The sequence below is a fragment of the Equus przewalskii genome, chromosome 10 (genome assembly GCF_037783145.1).
Source record: "Equus przewalskii isolate Varuska chromosome 10, EquPr2, whole genome shotgun sequence".
Taxonomy (NCBI): Eukaryota; Metazoa; Chordata; class Mammalia; order Perissodactyla; family Equidae; genus Equus; species Equus przewalskii.
The window spans coordinates 43,717,360-43,730,951 of NC_091840.1; the positions used below are offsets into that span (position 1 = coordinate 43,717,360).

The 13,592-nt window shown below is 41.3% G+C and overlaps 1 protein-coding gene across 1 annotated transcript in view; it reads right to left on the bottom strand.

Annotated features, from left to right (window-relative positions):
- Window positions 1-669: 669 nt before the first annotated feature.
- The window catches only part of SLC6A4 (solute carrier family 6 member 4), a 37,490-nt gene continuing 24,567 nt past the window's right edge, over window positions 670-13,592 (bottom strand). The window contains exons 13-14 of the mRNA XM_008526836.2: window positions 10,305-10,472; window positions 670-6,216 (exon numbers count right to left, since the gene is read on the bottom strand). Of these exons, the coding sequence (XP_008525058.1) occupies window positions 6,142-6,216; window positions 10,305-10,472 (243 nt within the window). The 3' untranslated portion in view covers window positions 670-6,141. The remainder of the gene's footprint in view (window positions 6,217-10,304; window positions 10,473-13,592) is intronic.

A 13,592-nucleotide genomic window follows, 5' to 3' on the forward strand; every position in this document is an offset into this window, starting at 1 on the left:
CTGTAATCTTCGAAAGTGTCAAGGTCATGAAAGTCAAGGAAAGACTGGCAAGCTCTTCCAGACTCAGGGAGACAAAAGAGACATGAAAGTAAGGGAAAAGTGTGATTCTGGACTGGATCCTTTTGCCAACAGGACATAATTGAATGGGGTCTGAGATTAGGTGGCAGTACTGTATCACTACTTTCCTGATTTTGATGGTTGTGTTGTGATTATGTATGAGAATGTCCTTGTTTGTTGGAAACATCCTTCATGATTCTCACTTTTAAATTTAGGATCTGTGTATTTAGCTTCTATGGATGATGATTTTAAAGATAGATATGCAAATAACCTTTGGCCTGGAATCAGAAAACCTAGGCATAAAGCCTGTTCTGGAACTTTCCAGCTATGTGAACTTGGGCAAATCAATTAACCTCTCTGAGCCTCAGGCTCCTCTTCTGCAAAACTGGGAAAATAACATCTGTCACCCAGAGTTCTGATGATCAAATGAGATGATATGTGTGAAAGCACATTGTAAACTAAAGCTCTGTACAAATTGCAGAGAATTGTAATAATTTATTTAAGTTTACTGAAATTTAGTGTTTCTAATTCAAGATATTTTGATGCTAAATATTTGCAAATGACATGCAGCGATGTTTTGGGGGGATGTGTAAATGTTTTGACAATATATAGTTAAGATTAAGATTTTTATTTTAACCTTAAGAGTTTAGAAGTTATTTTTATGAGATAGTGCAAATCTATATATCACGATGTTAAGAGTTATTACAGAAACAGTTCACAATGTAAGGCATTTACTGATATCTCACAATCTGACTTGGAACATTTATGGTTAAACTGCTCCATAAATGAATGCAGGGGCATTCTATACAGCTCAAAGAGGGGACTCTCTACTTTGAAACAAATAAAACTTAGGTTTAATTCTGCCACTAAAGTTTAAAAATGCGGGGCCGGCCCAGTGGTTAAGTGCACACGTTCCGCTTCAGTGGCCCGGGGTTCACCAGTTTGGATTCCGGGTGCAGACATGGCACCACTTGGCAAGCCATGCTGTAGTAGGCATCCCATATATAAAGCAGAGGAAGATGGGCGTGGATGTTAGCTCAGGGCCAGTCTTCCTCAGCAAAAAGAGGAGGATTGGCAGCAGATGTTAGCTCAGGGCTAATCTTCCTCAAAAAAAAAAAAGTGAACGTATTTCATAAAAAAAACAATATTGGAAAATTTCATATTACTACTGTTTATAGAGGCAAATAGTGGGAGAAATTTACTTATTCTTAGCTGTAAGTTATGTGGAAGAAGAAAGTAAAGATGAGGGGAAAAAATACCATTTATATAATTCAATTAACCGTAATTCAGAATTTGAAGCACCTCATTGATATTTCCAAGACACAAATTATCCTGAAAAATTGTTTATAAGTCAAGTCATATTTTAAATGCCTTTAGGGGAATAACTGCAAATTCTTATTTAAAGTCCCTAATTTTATCTTTAAGAATATGCATTTTTATGTATTTTTTTAAGATAAGGTACATCTCTAATATTATAATTTGAAGAATAATAATCTTTCAAAATAGCTTCTTTTTTTTAACTTAGCAAATGCTCTTATTTTTTTATGGTATTTTAAGTATTTTAGCATAAAGATAGGATAACTCCTCTCCAAATATTTGCTGTTTGGACTGTCAGTGTTTACAAATTGCTAGAGATAGATTGTCTACTATAATCGGAGTCCTCAACTACAGAGTTGAAGGACTGATATGATCGATTTTCTCCCCTAAGTGATAAGGTTCTTCCTAGTTTAGCAGACATTAAAACCTTTTTCTGATGAGGTGCTCCACAAGGCACACAGTTTTCAAATTACAGTTGACCGGTAAACAGAATCTAATTTGACATCTTACGAAAAAAACCTTGAACTGGTGGTAGAGCAGTTTGGCATGAACTTTGTCTTGTGCTGGTAAGATAAATACCACCTGAAATTCCAACTAAAATATCCTGTGAATCATTTCCAAAAAACAAGTCTTCTCTTGAACATGTGAGTTGTTTTGAAACACCCAATGTAGAAACAATACTGAATAGATTCCAACTGTATGAAACAAAAAGACAGACATATTTAAGATTCCATCCTAAAATATTTATCTTTTCCATTGTGGCAAATGCCTTCTAAACCAATTGAGAGGTGTATTATTTCATTCTAGTAGAGGAAATAAGACTTAAGCTCACCTTCCTTTAGAAATTTCCAGATCCCAAGAGCAGAAAAATTAGCTTAGTCGCTAAGTTCATCTCTGCCTCTAATGTAGTTATCTGAGCTTTAAAACACTGTTCTATCATTAAAATTGAGAGACAGTTAAGCAATGAAGGAAAGGGTGATACTACAGAAAGCAAGGGGAAAAAAAGATTCAGAGCTTTGAAATGTTTCTTCCATGGAACTAAACATGACACATCTTAATAAATATCATTGACTTATCTCTGATATTGGAGAAAGAATTCAGGAATGAGAATGTTTCCAGTGGACCAGAAGAACTTTCTACAGTATAGGGATATTCCCTGTCTTAACATTTCTTTTTCTATATTTGGATTTATACATTCCATTCTCTAACATGTTTCTAAAGCAAGCACTTTCTAAGCTCACCTTCCCCAGGTCCGAGCCTTTTGTGAGCCTCCTCGTGTTTTGGATGATGTGTGAGCTCCATGATGACTTTCAAATATACAACTTCTTCCCACTTAGCATAGGACTATTTTGCTTTTAGTACATTACTTATAGGGATGTCAGGTTGTAGCACAGTCTCTCTGAGGAAACTACTGCTTCTCCTCCCCACTCCTCCCTGACAAAAAAAGAAAAAAAGGGAGAGTGAAAAATGCCCTCTGATTACTGTTGTGTTCAATGAAGACAACCATTCTGAACAACTCTGATATCTTAAGCACCAGGTGTTGATTTATGAGGAAAGAGACATGATAAAAAAGGAACCAAACTTGGATTGTACCATTGGGTACCTAAGCGTTGTCTAAGATATGTGTCAGAACGGCACAGTTAAGCCATTGCATTCCATCGTTTTAAGCTTTGCTTTGACAGTGAACTCCAGACCAATTATACAACAGATAGAACATATCAGGTCAGTCTTCCCTACTTATCAGAAAGAACACACTTCTAATTCCAGGAGAATAAACTCCCTTTTATGGGCTGGGAGTGGGGTGGGTGAGTTAAATGGAAATGCACACTTATGCTTAAATTTTGAGATTGGTGGCACTAAATTAAAAAGCTTAGTAAGAGAGGATGGTGAGGGAGTGACTCATCTCACAGAATAACTTTTTGCCTTATTTTGAGGTTTCATTATTTGGTTTGATTTTTATTATTTTATTTTGGAGTATTGATTTTGGGTTTGTCTGGGTGTCGCATCCATCTCCAGACGGGGCAGCCAGGGCAATGAATTTAGGTTACAAGTCATATGCATTCCAAGCAACGAATGGAATAAGTTTTAAATGGACTTTAAGATTTTTGGAAGGGAGATGAATTCTTTGGACTTCTTTGCATATCAATATAGGAAACAATCAATTGAATGGCCTGCGTGCCTTTGTCTTGTGTCTTCCTATTTCTTGCGTATCTCTTACTAATAAAATCACAGCCAAAAAAATAATAATACCTTCAGTACTTAAATAACTTGACAATTCCATTTTTATTTTTTACATTTATGTCAATGCTACACTAGATGTAAAAGTTCTTTAAAAGATTATTTTAAAGTCCGTCTACCTACTCTTAAGTTTTTCTTAAAAGAACAATCCATAGTAGTATTGATAAATAGGGGTCAAGTAAATGCAAACTGCAGAACAGAGATTTTGCGGTTTTTTTAAGTCTAGTGAAGTTTGAAAACTTTTCAAAACACCTATATAATTCTCTTAGCACCTGGCTTGGCAAAACTCTAATTCTGTTTGGGAAAAGTGCTTTTGAAATGTTATCCTTGGGGGCTGGCCCGGTGGCCCAGTGGTTAAGTTCACATGTTCCGCCTCGACGGCCCAGGGTTTGCCAGTTCGGATCCCGGGTGCAGACCTATGCACCGCTTGTCAAGCAGTGCTGTTGCCAGCATTCCACATATAAAGTAGAGGAAGATGGGCACAGATGTTAGCCCAGGGCCAGTCTTCCCCAGCAAAAAGAGGATTGGTGGCAGATGTTAGCTCAGGGCTAATCTTCCTCAAAAAAACCCACAAATAAATAAATAAATTTTATCTTTGGAGAATGTGTGTGTGTGTAGGATGGGAAGAATCCATACTTGAATATCTTTATAAAGTAAGTTCTTAAAATTTGCAAAGCTATTTACTACTGAATATACATGCTGCCACTTACATAAACTCTCCTTTTGGCATGGTAGAAAGCAAAGAGAATAGAAATAAGGTAGCAAGAAGAAATAAAAGAGTGAAGATAACGAAGAAAGGTCAGTAAGGGACATTTTTTAATCCCCTTCCTCTTTTCCTCTAATATTTCTGGAAATTTCTCAGCAGCTAACATCTAAAAGGAAAATACCTCACCGGGAAATGCAAAGAGTCAGAAAGAGAAGGATGTAGGGGGAATACAGGAAGTTGGCCAGGGCAGAGATTTCTGGGGAAAGGAAGCCAAGACAGGAAGATCTATTATTGGATAAAACCATGCCTCTTCTATATGGTTCTTCTTTCTTCTATAGGGTTGTTAGAATTAAATTTGATTTATATACAGGACTTAAGTTATATGGGGCCAGATGATTGAATCCTTTTATCATTGACTAGACTTCATTCCCTTTAAGATTTTGATAAGGAAATCTCACACTACAAGGTAAAATTTGCTTCTCTACCTACACTCTGAGTCACAAGCCACCAAAGGTCAGATTTACTTGATCTGTATTAAGGGCTTTATGTAGAATGAAAAGTCTCTCACTTAACTGACCCTTTTCCAATCAGCCTTACTTAGTCTCAATCTTGAAAATTATCTGAAGGGCTCACAATCCTGGTAGCCAACCAGGCAGGATCAATGGTTGGGGGATGTCCATTTAAGGTTAACCCAGACTCTCTGAATACTTTCGGATGGAGGATGACCTTGATTTAGGTCAGGGGGCCAGATCTGTATACCCTATAAGTGAGAACTGGATTTATCCTTTCTTTACAAAGCAAAGTAACCTCAACAGTCAAACTCAGTCATTTGAAGTAGACAAGCTTAAACCAGATGGTCAACTGAACACCAAAGACGCATTTGTCAATATCCATCTTCAAAGCAGTTCACAGACAAGCCACAGCGACTAATGAAATAGACCAAATTTGCCTGTGGAATGTTATCCTGAGTTTTTAGCAGAGAGAGACAGGAAGATGGCAATGTTGTGCAGCAAAAGCTAAAGGCTGGCCCATAAAGGAAGGTGTGTGGGCTAAAGTAGTGTCACTGGAAAAGGAGGAGGTGGCACAGCATGTCATAGTAATTAGACCCTAGACCCTTCAAATAATAGCATACATACACATTTGAGTAGGTGGAATTTGTTAATGTAAGAAAAATTAGAGGAAATTCATATAGTTTGTAATGGGCCCAAAGTATTGGAATAGAGATAAGGGTACACTGAAACAACAGTATACAAAGACACACACACTCACACATACACATCATTTTTCCGTTTAGTTTCTTACATCTTCCTGTCCTGACTCCACAGTAGCACACGGGTTACAGGGTTCTAGGAGATTCCAGCTGCAGACGTCTATGCTACTCAGAAAATATATGGCTAGCAAGACAGCATCCCTGTTTTCTCCTACACGGTTTATGCATTCACGAACCTTTAGAGTGAAACCTTTAGAAGCAAACAGATGTCAGATACCGGTGATTGTAACAAGAAATAATACAGGGGACTTTCACAGACCTGATTCTAAACCTAATCCTAACTGATTATACGGTGGTTTTCATCACCCTCACACATCCAAAACAGGCCAGTTCAGCTGTTTCACAAAGTCTAACGTGGCAATACATCCAGGAGATTTCACAGAAAGAAGTGGCTGGAGGACATAAGAGTCTGGGCACCATAGTCTTTTGGGACTGTGTCTCCACGAAGGAGGCCCTTCCATTGTCAGGATTAGCTTGGGAGAAGGTGAGGTGTGACTCGTCAGAACTGGAGGACGAGGTTGTTGGGAAGCCACTTTCCTCTCACTGAAGCCTTTTATATAGCATTCAGGCGGATGTCCCCACAGGGAATTTCTGTCGGTGTTTCTGGAGTGATGCTTTTAATAATACGCTGTTGGGGAGAAGAATATGATATTATAAACATTCTTGTAATTTAACAGTGTTGCAAAAACATTTCAACATTTATATGAAAACAAAATTTAAATGGCATTTTAATGGCATTTAATAGTAAGTTGGAATAGTGTCATTAATTTTCCCTAAGAAAACTCCTAATTTATTAGTTTTCAAATATGGATCAAAATGGTATATTTATAAACTATAAGCATCTGTAAACTAATTAAGAAAGTCATTATAACACTAATGGGAGAAAATGATGAGCCTTTAATAAACCTCCACTGGCCATAACAAGCCTCTGACAACCAGGGAAAAAGCATTATTTTTCTGGACAGAGGAGGCTTCATGTAGCCACACAGGGCTTGGGGAGCAGAACAAGTGTTGGATTCTGGGGCCCCCTCCCCTCAACCGGGCTCCTTGTGCCCTGCAAACACACTATAGGCACGGTGCACAATGCCATCAGCCACTGTAACAGCCAAGACGTCCTGATGTATGACCCACCTGTAAAGGAGCACTGGTTATTTCACACAAGGGTGCAAATGAGCACAGAATTAAATTTTAGAAGATGTGACCATTTAAATCATCACTCCTAAAACAATCTCATGTTGACACAGTACTCATCACAGGAAAAGGCTGGGAATTTTAACCTTAGAAACAGCTGAGGAACACAGAAGACGCCTCTGAAATATGCTTGGGTTTGGCTATGAAATATACAGCCCACCTTGTAAAACTTAGCATCAAGTGACATGAAGCAGCTCAGGGACGTGGAGAAGGAAAAACAGCAGCACTGCAGAGGCTTAGAAAAATCTTTATTAAGTTGCTTAGTGAAATCTTTGATGGCCAAAAGTCTGTATTTAGTATGGTAAGCAGGCAAAATTGGATCTGAAAGCATCTTTTGATTCACTGATTTTGGGTGAAGCTCTGCTACTTGTCCTTTTTATTTTGGATTGAAAAGGTATGTAGTCCCCTTCAACCTTTTTTATTTCCTGGTTTTGGGAGTTTGTTCTTCTTTAATGAGCAGGGTCTATGGAATTCAAAAAGTTCCATTCTCATAGTAAATGAAATTCACAAAACTGTACATGTTGTATTCCTCATCACCTTAATATTCGAGTACTGAAATCTCACACTAGAAATCCATTTAAAAGGAGGTGCTGTAGTGCTCATAGCTACCTAGACGTGTGAAGGCATAGAAAGCAGAATTTCACAAACCATCCTTCCCCACGGATGAATATGTAACTTATAACTGATTAAACAGAATACGTCTTGCTAATTGGGAACAGGAACAGATCGCTCCAACTGGTCTTAAGTGGAGCTATGTTGTACAGAGAGAGAAGAGAGCACTAGGGTGTGTGGTGGAGGCGAGGCCCGCAATGAACAACATTGTAAAGTAGAACGTTTGGCTTTTGTGCCCTAGCCCCTACCCACCCATTCTGCTGCCCTTGTGGCTGCTGATCTCACAAAACGCCAGGCCCACCTTCGCTTTCCATATTTTGGCAGCATTCCAGTTGCCAGACTACTATTGCTCTCAAAATTTCCTAGGCCCTGGCCTTCTACAAGGTGATAATCTAAGAGATGGATCACTGTTGACGTCTTCATGGATGCTTACTTACTAGGGACCATCTTCCCAGTATCGTTGTACAGGTTACTAGGGGCTTCTGGGACGATGACCTAATCCAGTTGATGACTCCAACCTTGAGACTTCCAGGCTGGAGATGCGTGTGACATCCACCAAATTCCAGGTGAGTAAGGCTCACTCCATAAGCTCCAACCTTATATATGGCCAGGCTCCAAAAGATTTAAGATATTTACCTTTCTCTTAGTCTTTTTTTTTAACCACACCAAAATTTCATATGAGGCTCCCTCCCTCATAGATAGAATGTTACAGACCATCAAGCCTGGTAATCACAAAAATATATAGTCACTTGGGGTGCCTGGCAAAAAACATGGCATGCTTTATTCCTCTCAGAGATTAAACACGCACATGAGCATACTAAGGCTTTTGAGTCCCATAGTAAAGAAACCTATTTAAATTGCCTTAATCCAGCATTCTCCAAAATTATTTGACCACATAACCTTTTCCCCCAGCAGTAATACCCATTGATATTCCATGGAACCACTGCTCCTCAAAACACACTTTGGAAAATGTTCATCCAGTCCAATGAGCACATTTTAAAGATGAAGAAACTAAGGCCCAGGGGAGGTGAGTGATCTGCCATAGCTCTTCCCTCGCAGCGCTCCTGGACTGGCTGTATCATGACGCTTCCTGGTAACCCACTGTTTCCCTGTGGTGTCCTCTGGTGAAGACAGCCCTACAATCAGCCTTACCTCTACTACTAACGGGTCTGAGCTCTGTTAATTATACATCTTTGTGTGGCATTACTTTGTGGCCAACAATCCGGGGAATTTGCAAGAAATACCAGGATTTGAGGTGCATTCTGTGACCAAAGAATACTGACATTTATTAACCTAACTAGAGTTCCCACCCTGACCTTAGCCTCTGGGTTTGAATCCACAGAGCCAGTGGACTATTCTGACTGCCATCAAGGACAACCTGAAGGAAGAAATTCAATGACTGTGGGTCCGAGTGTGTATTCCAAGCAACACCAGAGTCTAAGGCCCTTTGGGAGGAATGAGGTTGCGATAGGACTGGTTTGGGTGTGGGAAATTAGTAACTCCTTGCAGAGTCCTGTTCACCTACAATTCAGTTCTTCTGTTTAGAAAAAGAAATGAACTCAGTCATTCTCTGAAAGAGCTGATGTTTAATCGCCTCATGTTCTCTTCAGGTTTCTTATGAAACGTCTTCGGAAGATGAGTGTGATGGTCTCATGTTTGAGTTTTGCTTCTAAGAGCCCAGAGACTAGCCCACCTCAGTTCTCAGGCCATGATAGAGTACAGTCCCTTCTAGCCTTCCCCAAATACCACTCTTCACCTTTGAGCTACAAAAGCACCCTACAAAAGCGCCCACTTACAGACTCGTAAGTAGCCACTTCTTGCAGGCTCTTCTGCCACAGTAACCTTCCTGCTATGGTAAGAAACATGACCAAACAAGTAACGACTCACGCATCTTCACCTCCGGTAATGTGAAGGATAACACTGCTGGGAGTCCTGGTGGCTGGAACTATGAACGCTGGCAGCACCAGAGGAGAAATGGCAATGCATCTCTCCCTAACCTCTACCACCAATTTTTGCATTAACAAATTATTAATACCCTGAGCACAAAAGAGAAGCTGCACCTAAAAGTGAAAGAGCAGTGGGCCAGGAATCAGGGACCCAGACTGTGAGCCTCCCTGTACTGTGTGTCCTTGGACAAGTCACCAAAAGGAGGAAATTTTGAGGAGGGCCATTCCCAGCCTCAGTATCCTCGTCTGCTAATAGTACCTGCCCATCTACCTCACAAGGTATTCTGATAACAAAATGAGATAACCTACCTGAAGATGCTTTGAAAAATATACAATTTTATACAAATTGTAAGGTTCTGTTATCAAAACTTTACGGCACATTATTCATTACTGAAATGAATCTTGCTATAATGGCAACTTTTCTTTTACTCTAATGGTTTGAGCTAAAATTATGATATTGTTGCAACATCCTTATTTAGTGATGATTTTCAAAATAGCCTTTGCTATTTTTTTGCTGTTATTGTATTATTTGCTAATGGCCCTTGTTATTTAATTGCTGTTGGAAAATGACCATGGACATTTTCCACCATAATCTCCACTTAAATCAAAATTTGTGTGTCACTCAGGACATCACCAACCTGATGTCCGTGCCCAGTGGCAAGCAGGAAGCAAAGTGGTTATCTGACATTTCAGAAGGCTGTACACACCCCAAGCTGTGAGCTGTGGTGCATGCACATGACCAAGTGACTCTTTCACCAGTGTATTTGAGGCCTATGGGAGATGCCTTAAGATGACAGTGGCAGCTCTTAGAGGTCTACACCAGGGTGTAGGTATTTACATCTGTAAGGTTGAGAGTCTCCCGGTGAATTTCAGGTGTTGGATTTATCTACCTTGAATAGAGCATAATAAGAGAACCCTTTTCTCCCCAAATAATTACCAGTCTGAACACACACACACTAGCACATACCTCCTTCAGTGTCCCTGGAGTGATGATCAGCCGATAAGTTATATACGTTGGGATGCAGATGAAAGACGAGGTTCCTATGCAGTAACCCAGGACGACACTCCAGTGAGGATAATTATATTGGAAAAGTCGTAGCTGGGGCGGACTCATCAAAAAACTGCAAATGATGAACTAAAACAGAAATTCCAAAAAACATTAAAAATCTTAACGAGATCCGTGCAGCTAGAGACAGTTCTGATACTGTGAACACCAAATGCTAAAGCTAAGATACTTTGGGGAAAGTCCCAAAATATGATATATCCTAGATTGAACTCTGACACAGAGAATTCACTAATTTCTGTGCCTACACTGCAACAATAAAACAGCTGGGTGTTCATCTTGATTTTCCACCCCAACCCCCACCTCAGTCTCTACGGTGGAGATGCCAGGGCCTCAGAACCCTTTTTTTAGGGGTGTTACAGCACCCCCTTCAGGGCAAAGGAGAAGAGATTGGCATCCATCAGGGGTGGTTTGGGCCCCATCTTGCCAACAGCGGAGGAAGAACTGGGTGACCTGTCTACGGCCCCTGCCAGTCACGGTGCTTCATATTTCTCTCTGCGCCGTTTTTCTTTCCTCCTGTGCTTCTTGGCTGTGATTGTTTTTGTCAGAGGGAAGGTACCTATGTCCAGGAGAGATCAATAATACGGTTCTCAAGACCTGGAGATGACTCAGGCTCCTGGGTATGTGTTTCCTCGCTCCCCTTTCCTCGACTCTCTGCTTTCGGCATTAAGTGCTTCAGCCTGGGGTTTCAACCAGGCGTCTCAGCAGTGAATGCCTGCCTGCCACAGGCCCCCGTCGTGAAAGGAAGAACGGAAGGAAAAACCAGCTTAATACACTTTTTACTTGAAAATTTCGACTAAGACAAATTCCACGGTGTGCTCCCAACAGTCAGTCGGTTTATGAGTCTTCTTATTTCGGTTTGGTTTCCAGAGAGAGCATAAATATCAGTTTTTGCCTAGTAACCACTGTGCTGAAATCATTACTGCTCTTGACTTAATTTTATTATTTCATAGTCATAAAGAAGACAGTAATGTAAATTATTTGTGTGGTCAAACATCTATTTATATCTTTTTTTTTCTTTGTCTTCAGGTAATAAAATGGCAAACTGTTAAACACACATCCGTCTTCTGAACAGTGTTATCCTAAGTCCAGGAGGAAGCTTGCAGAACAGGAGCCCGGCCAATTGCAAAGCTTTCTCCAGACTTACTCTCCTCACCCCCAGACCCGCCTCCTGAGGAAGAGAGTTTGGGAACAGGGGGCAGGGAGTCTGCTTAGGAGCCATCCCTTCTATAACTCGTCTCATCTCAATGTCAGGTGTGTGAAAACCAGTGCAGGTCAGGGAGGCCTCAAGCTCTCACTACAGCCAGTAAGTGTTGCTCCAGACCCCGCCTTGCACGGCCCAGCCTCTCCTTGCTCGTATACAATATTTTCTTTTTTGTCACTTAGTTACGGTGAAAAGGAATGTTTTTAGTAAGCTACTAGTTGTTTACCTAAAGCAGCGTTAAAAAGCCCAGAGCAGGGGATCTGTTGGGTAACCCCAGAAGTGGAAGACAGACTCGCCTCCTCTTCACCGGGCGCTGGAGCACTGGCCCTCAGAGTAAGTGAGCAAAGCACACGTCACAGGGATGTGAGTCATGTGCCTGAACCCGGGGCTGCACGTGGGTGTTCCTGGGCACAGAAGCTCACTGACGGTACACCAAGAGTTCACGCAGTCTGCTAGACACCCAGAAGCTCACAGAAATGAAAATACGAAAAAATATGGCATTAAAATAGTATTTATCTTGATTACTGAGTTTTTTTGGCACTCCCTTCAATTTTACGCCCATGGTGAGTGCCTCACTTGCCTCCCCCGAGTCTCGGCCCCGGACATTATTTCCTCACTGTGTGGGGAACGCTAAAGAAAACGAAGAAATAAACATGGCTTCTTCCCTCAAGGAACTAATCCAGCGTCTTTTCTTCCTTTGAAAAATAAACGAAAGGATTTAAGTAGATTATGGAGAAGCACCGGTAATAATATATATTAATAATCCATTTATGTAGGACTTCTGCTTCTAATAATGGCAGGCTAGGTGATTCAGACCAAGCTTCTCACTGAAAACAACTAAAACTTCTGGATTTAAAAATATATGTTTTTAGGGGCCGGCCTGGTGGTGTAGTGGTTACATTCACGTGCTCTGCTTCAGAAGCCCAGGGTTCTCAGGTTCGGATCCTGGGCATGGACCTGTGCACCACTCATCAACCCATACTGAGGCGGCGCCCCACATATAAAGTAGAGGAAGATGGGCATGGATGTTAGCTCAGGGCCAATCTTCCTCAACAAAAAGAGGAAGATTGGCAACAAGGTTAGCTCAGGGCCAATCTTCCTCACCAAAAGAAAAAAGCATATATATGTTTTTAATTGACCTAAAAGCACCAGTGAGCTGATAAGGCAATAAGGAACTACCAGGCCAAGCTCTAGGGGAACATGGCACCCAGAGTACACATCAGAGCCGCTGGGCCCTGAGGATAGGGGAGTGGACGTCAAGGAGGGACTCTAGGGTAGAGACTGACACTCGCAGCATTGCAGAGGCAAGAATAAGCACACTGTCCATCTCATAAGTTAACGTCCAGATGTATGGGTACAAAAAGTACGAAAAATGCACGCTGCCTGGAGAAAGTAACAACAATACAAAGGGCGCTATTTTGAAAGAGGAGGAGGGCACAGCCGTCTGCCAAAGGCAGAGATGTCCCAAGACAAAATGGACAGCCCAGACACTCCTAATAAGCTGGAGCTGGACTGCAGGGGCAGTTTAACAACCTTTCTTGCTCTAAAGGATAAAAAATTCCACCCCCCCATAAAGTTACAGATAAATGAAAGAAGTGGAGAGTCGTCCCTGCTGATGTGCACGGAGTCACTTTACCCAGGGCGACCTCAGAGCACACTCAGGATGTCAGCAGGGTGCTCATCGGTCTGTGGGCAAACATCTTCAGATGGACGCCAAGAGGAAAGCAGGGGCACATGCAGCAAAGACAGTGAACACTGGACATGTCTTGGCAAACAGGCACCCCCCGGAACTGAACTTTCTCATCAGGTCCTTTGGCAACAAGTGGCTGCTACTCTTGACTCAGGCCTACAGGGGAGGACCTTTGTGTGGGACGTCTTTAAGGAAACGAGTACAAAATTACCAGGGCCTTCCCAGGGCCTTCATGAGCAGCACGGTAAATCGTTTCCCGGTCTTGAACAATTCTTACTTGTCATGTGACCTTGAACCC